Genomic DNA, 12,866 nt, shown 5'->3' with positions numbered 1-12,866 from the left:
GTAGTGTTATATGTGTTGGATACCAGCTGCACTGGCTCTGTGATAGGGTCTGACTGATCACATGGCTATACCACAGATTCACTTGTTCCACATCAGATGAGAACTGTTTGGGAGCCTGATATGTGTTGGCTAACTCAGAGTTGTTCTCCATTGTGGCATCACTGCACTGAGTGGCCAGCCATGTAATATGACAGGTAGGTGCAGTGTGGTCTGTGAGTGGAGTTGTTGTCACTGTGATTGACATGTCACAGAGGACCTGGACTTTTCAGGTGTTGTTACTGTAGAGGCCAGATGTGTTGTGGTCAGCCAGCTGCACATCCTATGGGTGAAAGGGGTATGGAGATCTAAGATGTGTATCCAGGCATACTACTGATGTGACAACTAAAAGGGCTTTGGGTGGCATCATGGGGTTGACTCTAGTAGTTCTGTCCTTCTTAGGTATTGATGTAGGTGTGAGGGATGGCATACAGGTGTGTGGGTAGAAGTGACATGAAAAGACATGGTATAGATGAAGTGTAATGGTAATTGCCATGGCCTATCTATGATATGTATGTATTGTCACAAATGAACATGTTTTGCCGTGTCTATGGGAGGTATATGTTGACCCTTTTCCCCCCATCTGTCTCTCTCCTCCTCCCTCCTTCTCTCTCTCTTTGTGTGCATCAGCATTGTCTGGCAAAGGAGAAGGGACAGAGGCGAGTGTGGAAGCAGCAGCCCACGAGACCCAGGAAGCTGGCACCAGTGAGAGCGAGGGACCCAGTGGGATGAAGGGCGAGGGGAGTGCCACAGGGAGACCTGATCTACCACCTCTTCTTCGGGATTCTCCTCTGGTGGACACTCCCTGGCGGTGGCAGGCCCATCCTGGACTACCCCAGCACCATCTTAGCACAACACCCCCTTACTACCACTGTCCTCCCAGTTGCTCCTCACCCAGGTGTCCGTGCCTGTTCACCCAGGAGGGTGGGACTCCTTCACCATAGGCACCTCTGACCCTTCCCCAGTCAGCCCTGCTGCCCTCAGTGAGGAGACTATTGACCTCCTGAGGTCCATCTCTGTGGGCCAGTTGACCATTGTGAATGCCATCCAGGCAGCTCAAGTCCAACAGAGCAATGTGTTCCTTGAGGGCATTCACAGTGCCATGGCTGGCCTACAGATATCCATTCAGGCTGTGGCCTCCACTCTGACGGCTCCCCGTGTCCCTTTGTCTTCCGTCCCCTCCCAAACTGCCTCTAGCCAATCCCAAACATCTCTCCCCATACCCATCCAAAGCACACGTACACACAAGCATACACCTCAACAGACAAGGGTAGCTCAGATAAACACAAGCACCACAAGACCCACCACTGGCATGCACACAAGCAAAATTCACCTGCAGACACAACAACATCCACTCCCTGCACAGACTCCCCCGCTACCCTCTCCTTCACAGACACTACACCAGACTAACCTGCAGCCACCACACCATTGTTCACGGATCCAGCCATCAGCCCTATCTTACCCACAGTCAGCACAACATCAAACCCACAGACATTCACCCCAGTCACCACATTCACACCAACCACAACCACAGACACACCCACATGCAGCACATATACCATACCTGCAGACACCACAGCATCACCACAGCATCTCTCTTCTCCTCCCCTGTGTGTGGGGTGATGGCTCTGTCATATGCATTGTTTGTGGTGTGGGTGTGGTGTGTCTTATTGAACATTCCATTGCAGTGTGTTAGTGTTGATTGGTTGTGTGGTGCTGTTATGTGTTGTGGTCAGTATGTGTTGTCATGTGTTGGTATGCAGGGTAATTGCTTGGCAAAGCATTTGTGTAGTTGCAGTTGTGATGTAATTGTGTGACTTGGTGGTGTTGTGTATGGATGTGTTGGACAGTGGCGGTGATGTGTTTGTGCAGGCTGGTGTGTATGGGGCATGTGTTTTGGCCGTGGTGTGTGTAGTTTGGGTGTGTGCGTGTATGAAGGTATGTGTGTTCATATGGGTTTGTGGTTACGTGTGTGTGGTTGTCGCAGGCCGTCCTGGGTGTGTATGTTGTGTGTGCGTGTGTACTAATGCCTTTCAATCAGTGTGTGCTAGGTGGGTGTATTTACGGTTGTTTCTTCACCGCCGTCAGTGGTTTCCGGAGACGTTGTGGAAGCAGGAGCAGTGGGAGGTCTTCGAGTTCAGGTTCCATGGCAGCTCCGAACGGGTATGGCTTCCTGAAGGTGAGTGTCTCCTTTTATTCTGTTGGTTTCCACCAGGGTTTTGGTGGTGGTGCGACCGCGGAAGAAACCTTGGCAGTGTGCAGCCTCTTAATGTGTCCAGTGGAGACATGTTCCCCGCCGGTCCCAAGGTGCCCACCACCAGCCAGGGCGGAATGACCGCATTGGCGGTACTGGCAGTAGTTTGGTTGTGTTCTGTTGGGAACACCACCATGGTGATAATATGGCGGTCTTCACCACTGGGTCATTGGCGGTTCGAACGCCACCATCAGCATGGCTGTCCTGAGACAGCCAAACTTGTAATTACCCCTACAGTCTGTAATCATTCTGTTTGGAAAGCAGGTATTTTGGAAAGCCGTTTGAGATCATTACAAACAACTAAGTAAAATGGGGCACTGTCACCATTTTGACTACTTTTATTTGTCTTCGTACCAAGAGTCATACATGAGGCCAATTTGCAACAACAAGCATGGTTTTTTGCAAGCAGTTCTTCCATAGTTTTACCAGTGGCTAATACCAAGTTATTTCCAGTATGGGCACCAGAATGTAATGGTGGTCTTAGACCATTTGCAGTGTGATTTGCTTTTACAGAGAAGGTTGGGGCCTCATTTTGCTCCAAGTGATTTTATAGCCAGAAATAAATTGGCTGAAGAAAGTTATGACATCCAGTATTTGGGTAAGCAATGTTTCTTGGTTGGTAAGCAGCAGAAGTAAAATGTCATCTGCATAAAGGAACAATTTTATTTTGGCAGCAATTTTTTTTGCTTTTGTTGTCCTAAGTTGTAAGGATATGGCCAGACATGTGTACTGCACTCACTGTGCCACTCATTTCAAGTTAGCCTGGTTGATGAGGGGTGATGCACTGAAACTGATCCCAGTATGCTTGTTTCCAGTCCAGGGAGGACTTGTCCTGCAAGATCGGGCTGTACTGTTCCCTTGGGGAGCAAGGTCACGACTGATCAGCATATGGCTGGGTTAAAACTGGTGTGGCAACGTGAGGATAAAAACGATGGATTGAACACAGATCTTTGAATAGGGGTCAATGTTTTACTTGTTCTGTATTCTGTGTATCATCTGGCTTTTTTGCGCCCTAAATGGGAAGGGTATGCCCAGACATGGGCTCCCATGCTCACTGTGCCACTGGATTCAAGCTAGCTTGGCTGATGAGGGGTGATGCCCTCATCAGCCAAGGATGCTTGCTTCTGGTCCAGAGAGCACCTGGTCTGGCAGTTCAGGCTGGACTGTTCCCATGGAGAGCAGGGTCAAGACTGATTTGCATATGACTGGGTACAAACTGGGGAGGCATTCCAAGCAGAAAAACTATGGATTAAACCTAAATCTGGGACTGGGGGGTGAATGATTTGTTCTGCATTCCGTCCATCATTATTATTATTATTTTTTTGCTTTTGTCGCCCAAAGTGGGAACGGTATGTACAGATGTGGGTCCTGTGCTCACTGTGTCACTGGATTCAAGCTAGCTTGGGTGATGAGGTGATAACTTGAAAGCAGTCCCACAATGCTTGTTTCCTGTCCAGGGAGGACATGGCCTGGCAGTTCAGGTAAGACTGTTTTCATAGGGAGAAGGGTCAAGACTGGTTTGGATATGGCAGTGTCCAAACTGGGGTGGCACTGTGAGTGAAACATCAATGGATTAAACCCAGATCTTTGACTGGGGTGAATTTTTTATTTGTTCTGCATTCTGTCCATCATCTGTTTTTTTTGCTGCATCCCATAATGACACTCTGCTTCCAATGAGTTACACTGTCTCTGTAACTGAAATATGCCTTGTTGACAGAAGGTTTTGTTATCACTTTGACAAAGCCAATAAACAGAATCAAACAAAAAAAACAACAGTACTCATATAAGTGTGGTGTATACTTAGATTTAATTGGTATCATTCAACATGGGCTCCTGAAAAGTTAATTTAATGAAGAATACCTAGAATTTAAAACCACCAGTGCCACTAATATTTGTTGCATAAAAATTTGAGACATTAAAAAGCTAACCTGTTAGGTGGTATTGATATTACGTAAGATTACATGATACAAAAACAGAACTACGTTTTGAAGTAAGAGTAAAAACAATATCTTTGCTTCAACTATTTTATAAGTAACTGCAGGCTACACAAAATGTAGCTCAGTGGCACTGATCTCATGGAACTGGATGTTGCTTTTGATAGGGTTTTCTATTCTATCCCACTTCATCGGTAGGAATAAGTAGATATTACTGGGAAGGCCTTAAGTTGGCTTGCTTCATTTCTAGAGAAGCTCAGCTTTCAGGTTAATGAGGGGGCCTTACTTTTCTACTATCACAAAATACATATCCACATGGAACTCATTTACAATCAATTTAAATGTTATAGCAGAAAAATCTTGCTACTGGTTAACTCATGCAAACAATTCTTAAATGCAGACGAAAATCATCTGTCTAGAATCTTTAAAAAAAACTCCACTGAAACCAGTACCAACACATACATGAAAAATGTGTTGACCGGGACTTCCCACGCAGCATATCTGAGGAGGGCTCCAGGGACGTCAGATCAAGATTCAGCTTTGGCCCTACAGAAGATTTTCAACCCGAAAAATAATTTAAATCTGCATGTAGAAATCTTCTCCGAGGCCTCCCACAACACATATCCGAAGAGAGCTCCAGGGAGGTCGGATCGGATTGGTGACTTCGTCCCGCTGAAGAAAATATTCAAGAAAATGACTAAGTCCTAAGGTAAACTTTTGACTGAGGCCTCCCACTGCTCCATCGCGATCGGCCTTAAACTTTGACTTTGCCCCGGTCAAAGTGTGACCAGATGACCAGATTGCTGCTTTTAGTTTTTATGCACTAGAAAACATATAGGGCCTCATTACAAGTTTGGTGGAGGGGATTACTCCGTCACAAATGTGACATATATCCCGTCCGTCACTATATCCTATGGAACTTGTAATACGGCGTACAGGATATCCATCACATTGGTGATGGAGTAATCCCCTCTGCCAAACTCATAATGAGGCCCTAATTCTTTAAAAATTCTTATCTCCCGTTCCCCTTATATGATTTTTATCATTTTGGTGTCATTGTAAAGATATAAATACACTCTATTGTTATAAATTGGAGTTGTATTTTGATTGTGTTTTGTGTCTTACTTATTTACTGTTTTGTAATTTTAAGTTAAGCCTTGTCGCTCGTTGCCAAGCTACCAAGGGTTGAACTGGGTTTAATTTATTGAGACCTAACTGGACCTAAGCGGAGGTTAGTGGCCTATTGCTAAGTGTAGGTACTTACCTGCTCTCACCAATATTCCACTTTCCAACAAGCACAAGCAAATATGCATGTGTAGATTTGCTGATGCTAAACTCTCTTGAATGTTTACAACTTCACTTTGCCTCCAACCAATTTTTCCCAAGCCTGTAAGGTGTTTTACTTCTGCCCTTCTCAGGAGTACATTTCCAACCTTTCTAAGCATAGGAAAAGATTAGAGAACATCTGGTCAAAACCCCTAAAACATGCAAGTTAGTACGTTTGCACAGACTCAAATGCTCATTCCAGCCCTGGAACTATTGCTTACCCCAGACCCTGTATGTAGATCAGGCTGAAAGGTGCCAAAATAAGGTAATTGCTAGTATTCACACCCTTCAATAGTATGAGCCCTGGACTAATCAGAGAGCCTATTATCAGAGCTCTTATATAATGAGATTGTGCCATAATTTGTCACAGCACTAAATTACACCAAAGGGACAAGTGGACTTTTTTAACAGGACAAGCAGATTTATGAATGTTTCACACCCCTGAAAGAGCCTAGGGATGATCCTGGACAAACAGCTAACCATGACCACTCAGGTAAAGAAGGTAGCTGGCAGTTGCTTCTGCCTCCTGGGAAAGATTCTGAAATGGCTCCCGATGGAGTCATGAACAAATGTGATTCAAGGACTGATTCTTTCTCTCCTTGATTATGGCAACTCACTTTAACTGGCTAGTGCTATGTCAGTGATAAAAAAAAAACTTCCAATCATTTAAAAATCTGCCGCCTGAGGAGTGTTAGGCTTCCTGAAAACACAGTCAGCAGGTGCAGCGCTCAAAACTCTTATGGGCTGCCCATAAGCTGCAGAGTTCAATGTGAGGCATTATGCATCATACATAGGCAAAGTACAGCAGAGGTCTACATGTTCTTCGTCAACTGGCCATCCCTTATCATACCAATTGGGACCTCTGGTCAAATAATCTTGAGTCTCTTGTTGTCTCTAGAATCAAGTGAGCGAGGAGTGGAGGTCAGTCTTTTACAATACTTGCACCTAAGCTTTGGAACTCCTTCCCTATTAGCTTAAGAGTGGATGACAATTTTATGAGTTTCAGAACGAAGCTGACGGCTTGCTATTCCCTAATTCATTTAAATTATTTCAATCTTTTCATTTCCTTGCTCCAACCAGACTAACAGGGAAGGGAAGCTTGATGTCGGCTAGCAAAGCGCTTCACAAAACTGATGAATAGAATGAGTAGAATAGTTCAGTAGTAAGAAAATAACATATAGGGTGAAAAATTATTCTAGTATCGAATGAGTTGTTAACAACTAAGCAAAAAAGTCATAAAAGCTTCAACAGATTTCTCTGTTTGTTCTTTTTACTACGGGCTGGCATTACAAAGAATGACTGAATAAGAATATGTGGGTCGTTTGTGTTGCTTAAATGCGTATAACTAAAACTGTCTGAGCAGAGACAGAACACAAGAAAAATCGTCTCCTTTAAACATCATTTTTACGTTTTCACATGTATACACAAGATTATGTTAATATAATACTTTTAGGACAATATAATTCAGTCAAATCAAATATCAAACAATGTTTACCTTAGCTCACAGTCTGTGTTGCAGTGCTCTGTTTCTGCAGCTGGTTGAGGTAACTGTTCACATCTTTGGTCTGAAACGACTAAGCGATCACCCTTGCGTATGCAGGAATTTCTTCTCTTGCGTTCCCCTGGGTCAATCATTAAATATTGTTTCTTCAATGACAGTTTTAATAAACCTTTAACAAATCTTCACTTTTTTAACAAATTAACATCTTCAGAAGAAAACCCGTGGCAAGCCACAAAATAATATTCCATATAAAATGCTAGATTATCTGCTCAAATAGGAGCTTACACCTGCATAGTGATTACAAGTTGTGCAAGAAGTAGCTAATTTGACCCATGGTTGCTATCAGCACGTAGTTTTGGGGGCCAGCATTTATTTTTATATACCATATATTTACCAAGTGCAGGAGAATGGAAAATACTCAGATCAGAATGACAGAAGGGTCTGACTGGGACCCCAAAGCAGCCCTGGCAAATTTAGTCACACCAGCCCCCATACAGCAATCGCAGCTAGAATGCCTGACCACTACAACAGAGTTTTGAGAGGGATTCCCCCAACAAAATTTGGGACAAAATGCAAAAAAACTTTCATTGTGCAACACATTTTCTTAGTATATATTCAACTTTATCAGCTTTTAAGGCACCGTAAATGATAACCTTACAGTGCAACAGGATACACAGTCATAACCACAGACATTCTTATGGGGAACCAAAAAAGTAAGATGTTAAACAGGAAGCCTGAATTTATTTAAATATACCATAACTGCACACATTCACTGATAAGCACAGCCAAGAAGCTGAGAACAAAATGAATGGCCATTTTGAGGGGTTTTAGCATCCTTCACCCCAATAAGTTGCACAGCAGGGCCGACTTTATGGCTGTGCTGTCCGGTGCAACAATATTTTTGAGCGCTCCCACTCAATGATGTTGTCCTTCATAGATTCTTTCACAATCACTCTCCAATAGTGCCCCTTGTTTCTCCATAGCCCTACTCTCACATGTACTTTGTTTGCTTTATAGCGCCTATCATACCAGTGTAGGGTGTTGGAGAACTTTACATCACACAGAAATACAGAGACAATAAACCATATGTGTGAAGATCAGGGTATAGAAGATGTTACATATGACAAAGATGACTACAAGGTGTAGGGTTCAAATGTCATCCATGCTGGTAGGCATTTTTCAAGAGTGCTTGGTCTGGAGAATTACACACTCAGGATTCAAAACGTAACACAATGAATAGGGTTGAGTTCACTAATAATGATTTATTTCTATGCAAACAAACCCTTTTTTTAGCAATATTATGAAAGTGAAAGACCTGGAATAAGCATAAGTTTCCAACCTGTATCATGTATTTTTAATGCAGCTATTAAATGGCTGTTCATAGCTCACTATGCTATATTACGATTGTAACTTATGAACTGCAAGTAACAAAAACATCTCTTTGACAAAAACAGTAACCCACTCAGCTATCCAAATAAAATACAAATTATCTGATCAACATGGTATACATTCTTTGCAGCAGGCATGTTAATCCTCTGCACTACTTTAGATGAGTCACAGCGCCAATAGACAAAACTTTCTAGCAGGAACATTAATCATAATCTTGACATTTTTACTGTTGCATTAAAAACTGCTGGATATAAAAGGAACTCTGCAGCTGGTGCTTTAAAGAACAAGTAACTTTCCTCAGGTAACACTGTATCTGGTAGAAACATATTCTAGTTGCAAATTCCTTACCTTCGAATTTCCCCCAGGCATCAGTCTGGAGATTTTTCTTGAGCACTACCCCTTCGCGCCATTAGGTGGCATCGGTCAGCTCTGAGTCCATCATCGGTGCAGTGGCACGTCAGATATGAAGTTGCTGGACCTATATAGGCACCACCCAGCATGCTGACGTCAGTTTCTTTGCACTACTTTCCACGCCAGAAACCAGGAGCCATGAAGAACACTGACCACTGGTGGGTCAGAACTAGGGCCCTGAAATGGAATTCCCTTTCCCTAGAAATCAGTTTGCAGAGCTGAGAGGATGGGGGGTGGGTAAGGAATCTGCAACTAGAATATGTCTCGACCAGATACGGCCTTACCAAAGGAAGGTAACTTGTTCATCTGATAGAGACTTCTAGTTGCAGATTACTTACCTTAGAATAGATACCAAAGCAATACCATCCCTGGAGGAGGGTCTGTGAACCAAGATCACACTATGAAGTCCTGCAGGACTGAACGGAAAAAGTACTCACCCCTACAGACCTGACTGTCCAGGCAGTAGTGTTTGGTAAACTTGTGCAGAGAGGTCTACGTTGTTGACTGACAGATGACAGGACTGGAACTCCACGTGTTAATGCAGTAGTTGCAGCTGTCACTCTGGTAGAATGAGCGCACAAACCCTCAAGGGGTTACTTTCAGCCAATGTGTAGCACAGTTTAATGCAGAGAACAACCCATTTAGAGATAGTTCTCTTCTGCACTGCCCGACCTTTCATCACACCCACATGCCCGACAAAGAGTTGATCATCCACCCGGAACTCTTTGGTATGATCAAGGTAGAACGCCAATGCTTTTTTTGGGTCCAGGTGCTGTAGTCTCTCCTCTTCCTTAAAAGGATGAGGGGGTGCATAAAAAGTAGGCAAGGTGATAGATTGGCTACATGAAAGGGCATGACCAGAGACGAAGCACCACTTTGTCAGGATAGATGGAAAGGCAGGGTGGCTTAGTTGCAATGCTGTTTTTAACGACAGAAGCCTGAGAGAACAGTTATGAAGTGTCTCGAAAGGAGCGCACATTAAGAAAGTAAGAAACATTCAAATACCATTGGGGCATTATGAATGGTGATGGAGAAAACACATGGGTAAGACCCTTAAGGAATCTACTAACAATAGGAGATTTAAACAAAGAGGGTTGGTGAGGTAATCTCAGAAACGCAGAGTTACCAAACAAATAACCTTTGAGGGTTCCCAAAGCAGAGCTGTGTTGGGCCAAATAAAGTATAAACAAAAGGACCTCAGAAAGAGGGGCAGAGAGGGGGTCGACAGACTTGTCTGTACACTGTGTCACAAATTTATACCATCGACAGGTGTATGACATTTTGGTGGAGGGGTGTCTGGCTGCCAAGATAACATCACAAGCTTCCGGAGGAAGGTCAAAATCTGTCAACTTCCACTGCACCACTTAATCTCCCTGCAAGAAGGTGGAGACTGGACAGGTTCGGGTGGAGAATCTTTCCCTGCTGCTGCAACAGAAGATCCTCCCAAAGGGGCAGTCTGAGTGGTGGATCGATGGATAATGCTTAATAGATCAGGATACCATACACTTTGCGGCAAGTCTGAAACCACAAGGATTACTTGTGTCTGGTCATTCTTGATCTTATTGAGAACTCTGGGCAGAAGTGGTATGCTGACATTGGGCGTTCTCTGCAGAGGTGAACTGATCTAACCAAGACTCTCCATAATGCTGAAAGAGACCTTGCGTCACCTCCTTATGGAGATCCCATTCGTGATCAACCAGGCATTGATGGCTGAGTTTGCCCGATATGACATTCAAAAGAGCCTGCCAGGTGTTGAGCCATCAGGGAAATGCCCTGATGTTCCAGCCATGTCCAGAGGCGTAGATCCTCCTAACAAAGAGTCCACAAACCACCCCCACTCTGCTTGTTGCAATACCAGATGGTGGTGGTGTTGTCCATGAACACCAGCACTATTTTCCCTTGGAGAGGGGGAAGAAATGCTTTCAATGCCAGTCTGATTGTCCTTAGCTCCAAAAGATTGATGTGGAGCCCAGACTCCGCCGGAGACTAGACGCCGCTGGTCTCTGCCTCTCACATATGGCCCCCCAATCCAAGGAGTGACGCATCTGTCATTACTGTCAAATCTGGAAGGGGAAGGGAGAGGGATCTGACTCTGACCTAATCACAGTTCAAAAGCCACCACTGCAGATCTTGTGCAGTTCTCTCTTTTGGAGCGGTAACCCTGATGCTGTGCCCCCTGGAACTTCAGGTCCCCTGCAGAGCCCACTATGTGACATTTGTTGCTAGAAGGATTTGGGAGGCCATGAGGCCCAGCAGCCTCAGAGTTATTCTCACTGGAATTCAGATTAGAGGTTGAAAGGTATCATAGCCTGAATATCCCAGACTTGCTCCCTGTGAGGATAAGCCCGAAAGTACACCATGTCCAGAACAGCTCTGATGAAGGGGAGTGCCTGAGAGAGAGTCAAGTGTGACTTCGGCACATATATAGTGAATCCCAGCGAATACAGGAAGTCCACTGTAGTCTAAAGGTCGGATACAACAGCCTGGGATGAGCCTGCCTTCAACAGCCAGTCGTCGAGGTAGGGGAAGACTGAAACTCCTGACCTGCACAGATGAGCTACAGCCCCCACCATCACTTTGGTGAACACCTGAGGGGGTCTGGTAAGGCCAAAGAGGAGAATGGTAAACTGAAAATGCATGGGGCCTAAGATAAACTGCAAGTAATGTCTGTAGGCAGGCAGGACACGAATATGGAAATAGGTGTCCTGCAAGTCCAATGCTACCATCCAGTTTCCTGGGATCAGGGCAAATAGGACATGAGCATTTTGAACTTCTCATTCTGGAGGTCTAGGATAGGGTGGTGGCCCTTGTCCTTTTTGGGCACCAGAAAGTAGTGGGAAAAACATCCACAACCTATTTCTGGCACAGGGACCCTCTCTATAGCTCCCTTGGCCTAGAGAGCCATGACAAGTTCTCCTCTGTCATTAAATCGTAGGAGGGTCGCAAGGATGGAGGAGTAGTCTCGAAGGGGGCGGAGTCGCCCCTTCAGACTATTTGCAAAACCCACCTGTCTGACATGATGGACTGCCAGCGGGGCAGGTGATGGTGAATCCTGCCTCCTGCTGGTCCCTGGTGGGGAAGCGTCAGAGTAGGAAGGTTTGGAGGCTGCATGGGATGATGGATTGGCTATACCGCTGGCTCCCCAATCCACAAGGACATTGGATCCCACGTCCTAGGCCATGCAGAGGCTGGGCAGCATGCGCAGCACGGTAATGGCGGGAAACAGATGTGGAGGGATGCCACTTCCGTAACCACGAAAGTGGTGAAAAGCAGACTGAGGGATGTGAGGGGTAGCATCAAGGCCCAAGGGCCTGGCCTTAGCCCCGGAATCCTTAAAGCACTTTAGAACTGAGTCTGCTTTGTCTCTGAAGAGACGGATGCCATCAAAAGGCATGTCCATAAGAGTGGATTGGGCATCTCCCAAAAAGTCAGACGTCCTGAACCAAGCGTGCGTCTTAGGCCACCATCGATGCAACAGATCTGCCTAGTGAGCCAGTCGTATCCCCCCACATCGTATTGTTAAGTTAGCTGTGTCTCTCTGATCAGCAACAGCTTGGGAGGATGGCCTGGGCCTTCTCTGGGACCTGTGGCAGCACTTGTGCAACTGTGTCCCATAAGGTATGAATGTAACAGCCCAAAGGCATGCAGTGTTCACAAACCACAATGCCAGGCTGGAGGAAGAAAACATCTTCCAAGCTGATCCAGCCTCTTGGATTCCCTATCCAGGGGTGACGAAGGGAATGCGCCTGGGGACGTGGAGTATTGGATAACCAAGCTCTCAGGAGTCGTGTGTTGCATCAGGACCAGTGGATCATTTGGAGCTGGTCCACGGCGGCGGGTGATTGTCCTATTAACAGGAGTCCCTGTGCTGCATTTGGACCAAGTCCTCATCAGGACATCAGTGAGGACTAAATTAAAGGGCAAAAAGGGTTCAGAAGAAGAAGCCCCAAGCAGAAGCACCTCTGTCAGGAGGTTAGCCCTGACTGCCATTGAAGGCAGCTCGAGGCCCAGGATT

General features: G+C 45.3%; 1 protein-coding gene across 1 annotated transcript in view; it reads right to left on the bottom strand.

Annotated features, from left to right (window-relative positions):
* Nucleotides 1-12,866, bottom strand: part of ADAMTS20 (ADAM metallopeptidase with thrombospondin type 1 motif 20) — a 1,292,194-nt gene that overhangs the window by 492,586 nt on the left and 786,742 nt on the right. The window contains exon 21 of the mRNA XM_069228834.1: nt 7,046-7,172. Coding sequence (XP_069084935.1) covers nt 7,046-7,172 — 127 coding nt within the window. The remainder of the gene's footprint in view (nt 1-7,045; nt 7,173-12,866) is intronic.

The sequence above is a fragment of the Pleurodeles waltl genome, chromosome 4_1, assembly GCF_031143425.1.
Source record: "Pleurodeles waltl isolate 20211129_DDA chromosome 4_1, aPleWal1.hap1.20221129, whole genome shotgun sequence".
NCBI lineage: Eukaryota > Metazoa > Chordata > Amphibia > Caudata > Salamandridae > Pleurodeles > Pleurodeles waltl.
The sequence above is the reverse complement of the archived record's forward strand: the minus strand, read 5'-3'. Positions and strand labels throughout refer to the sequence as shown.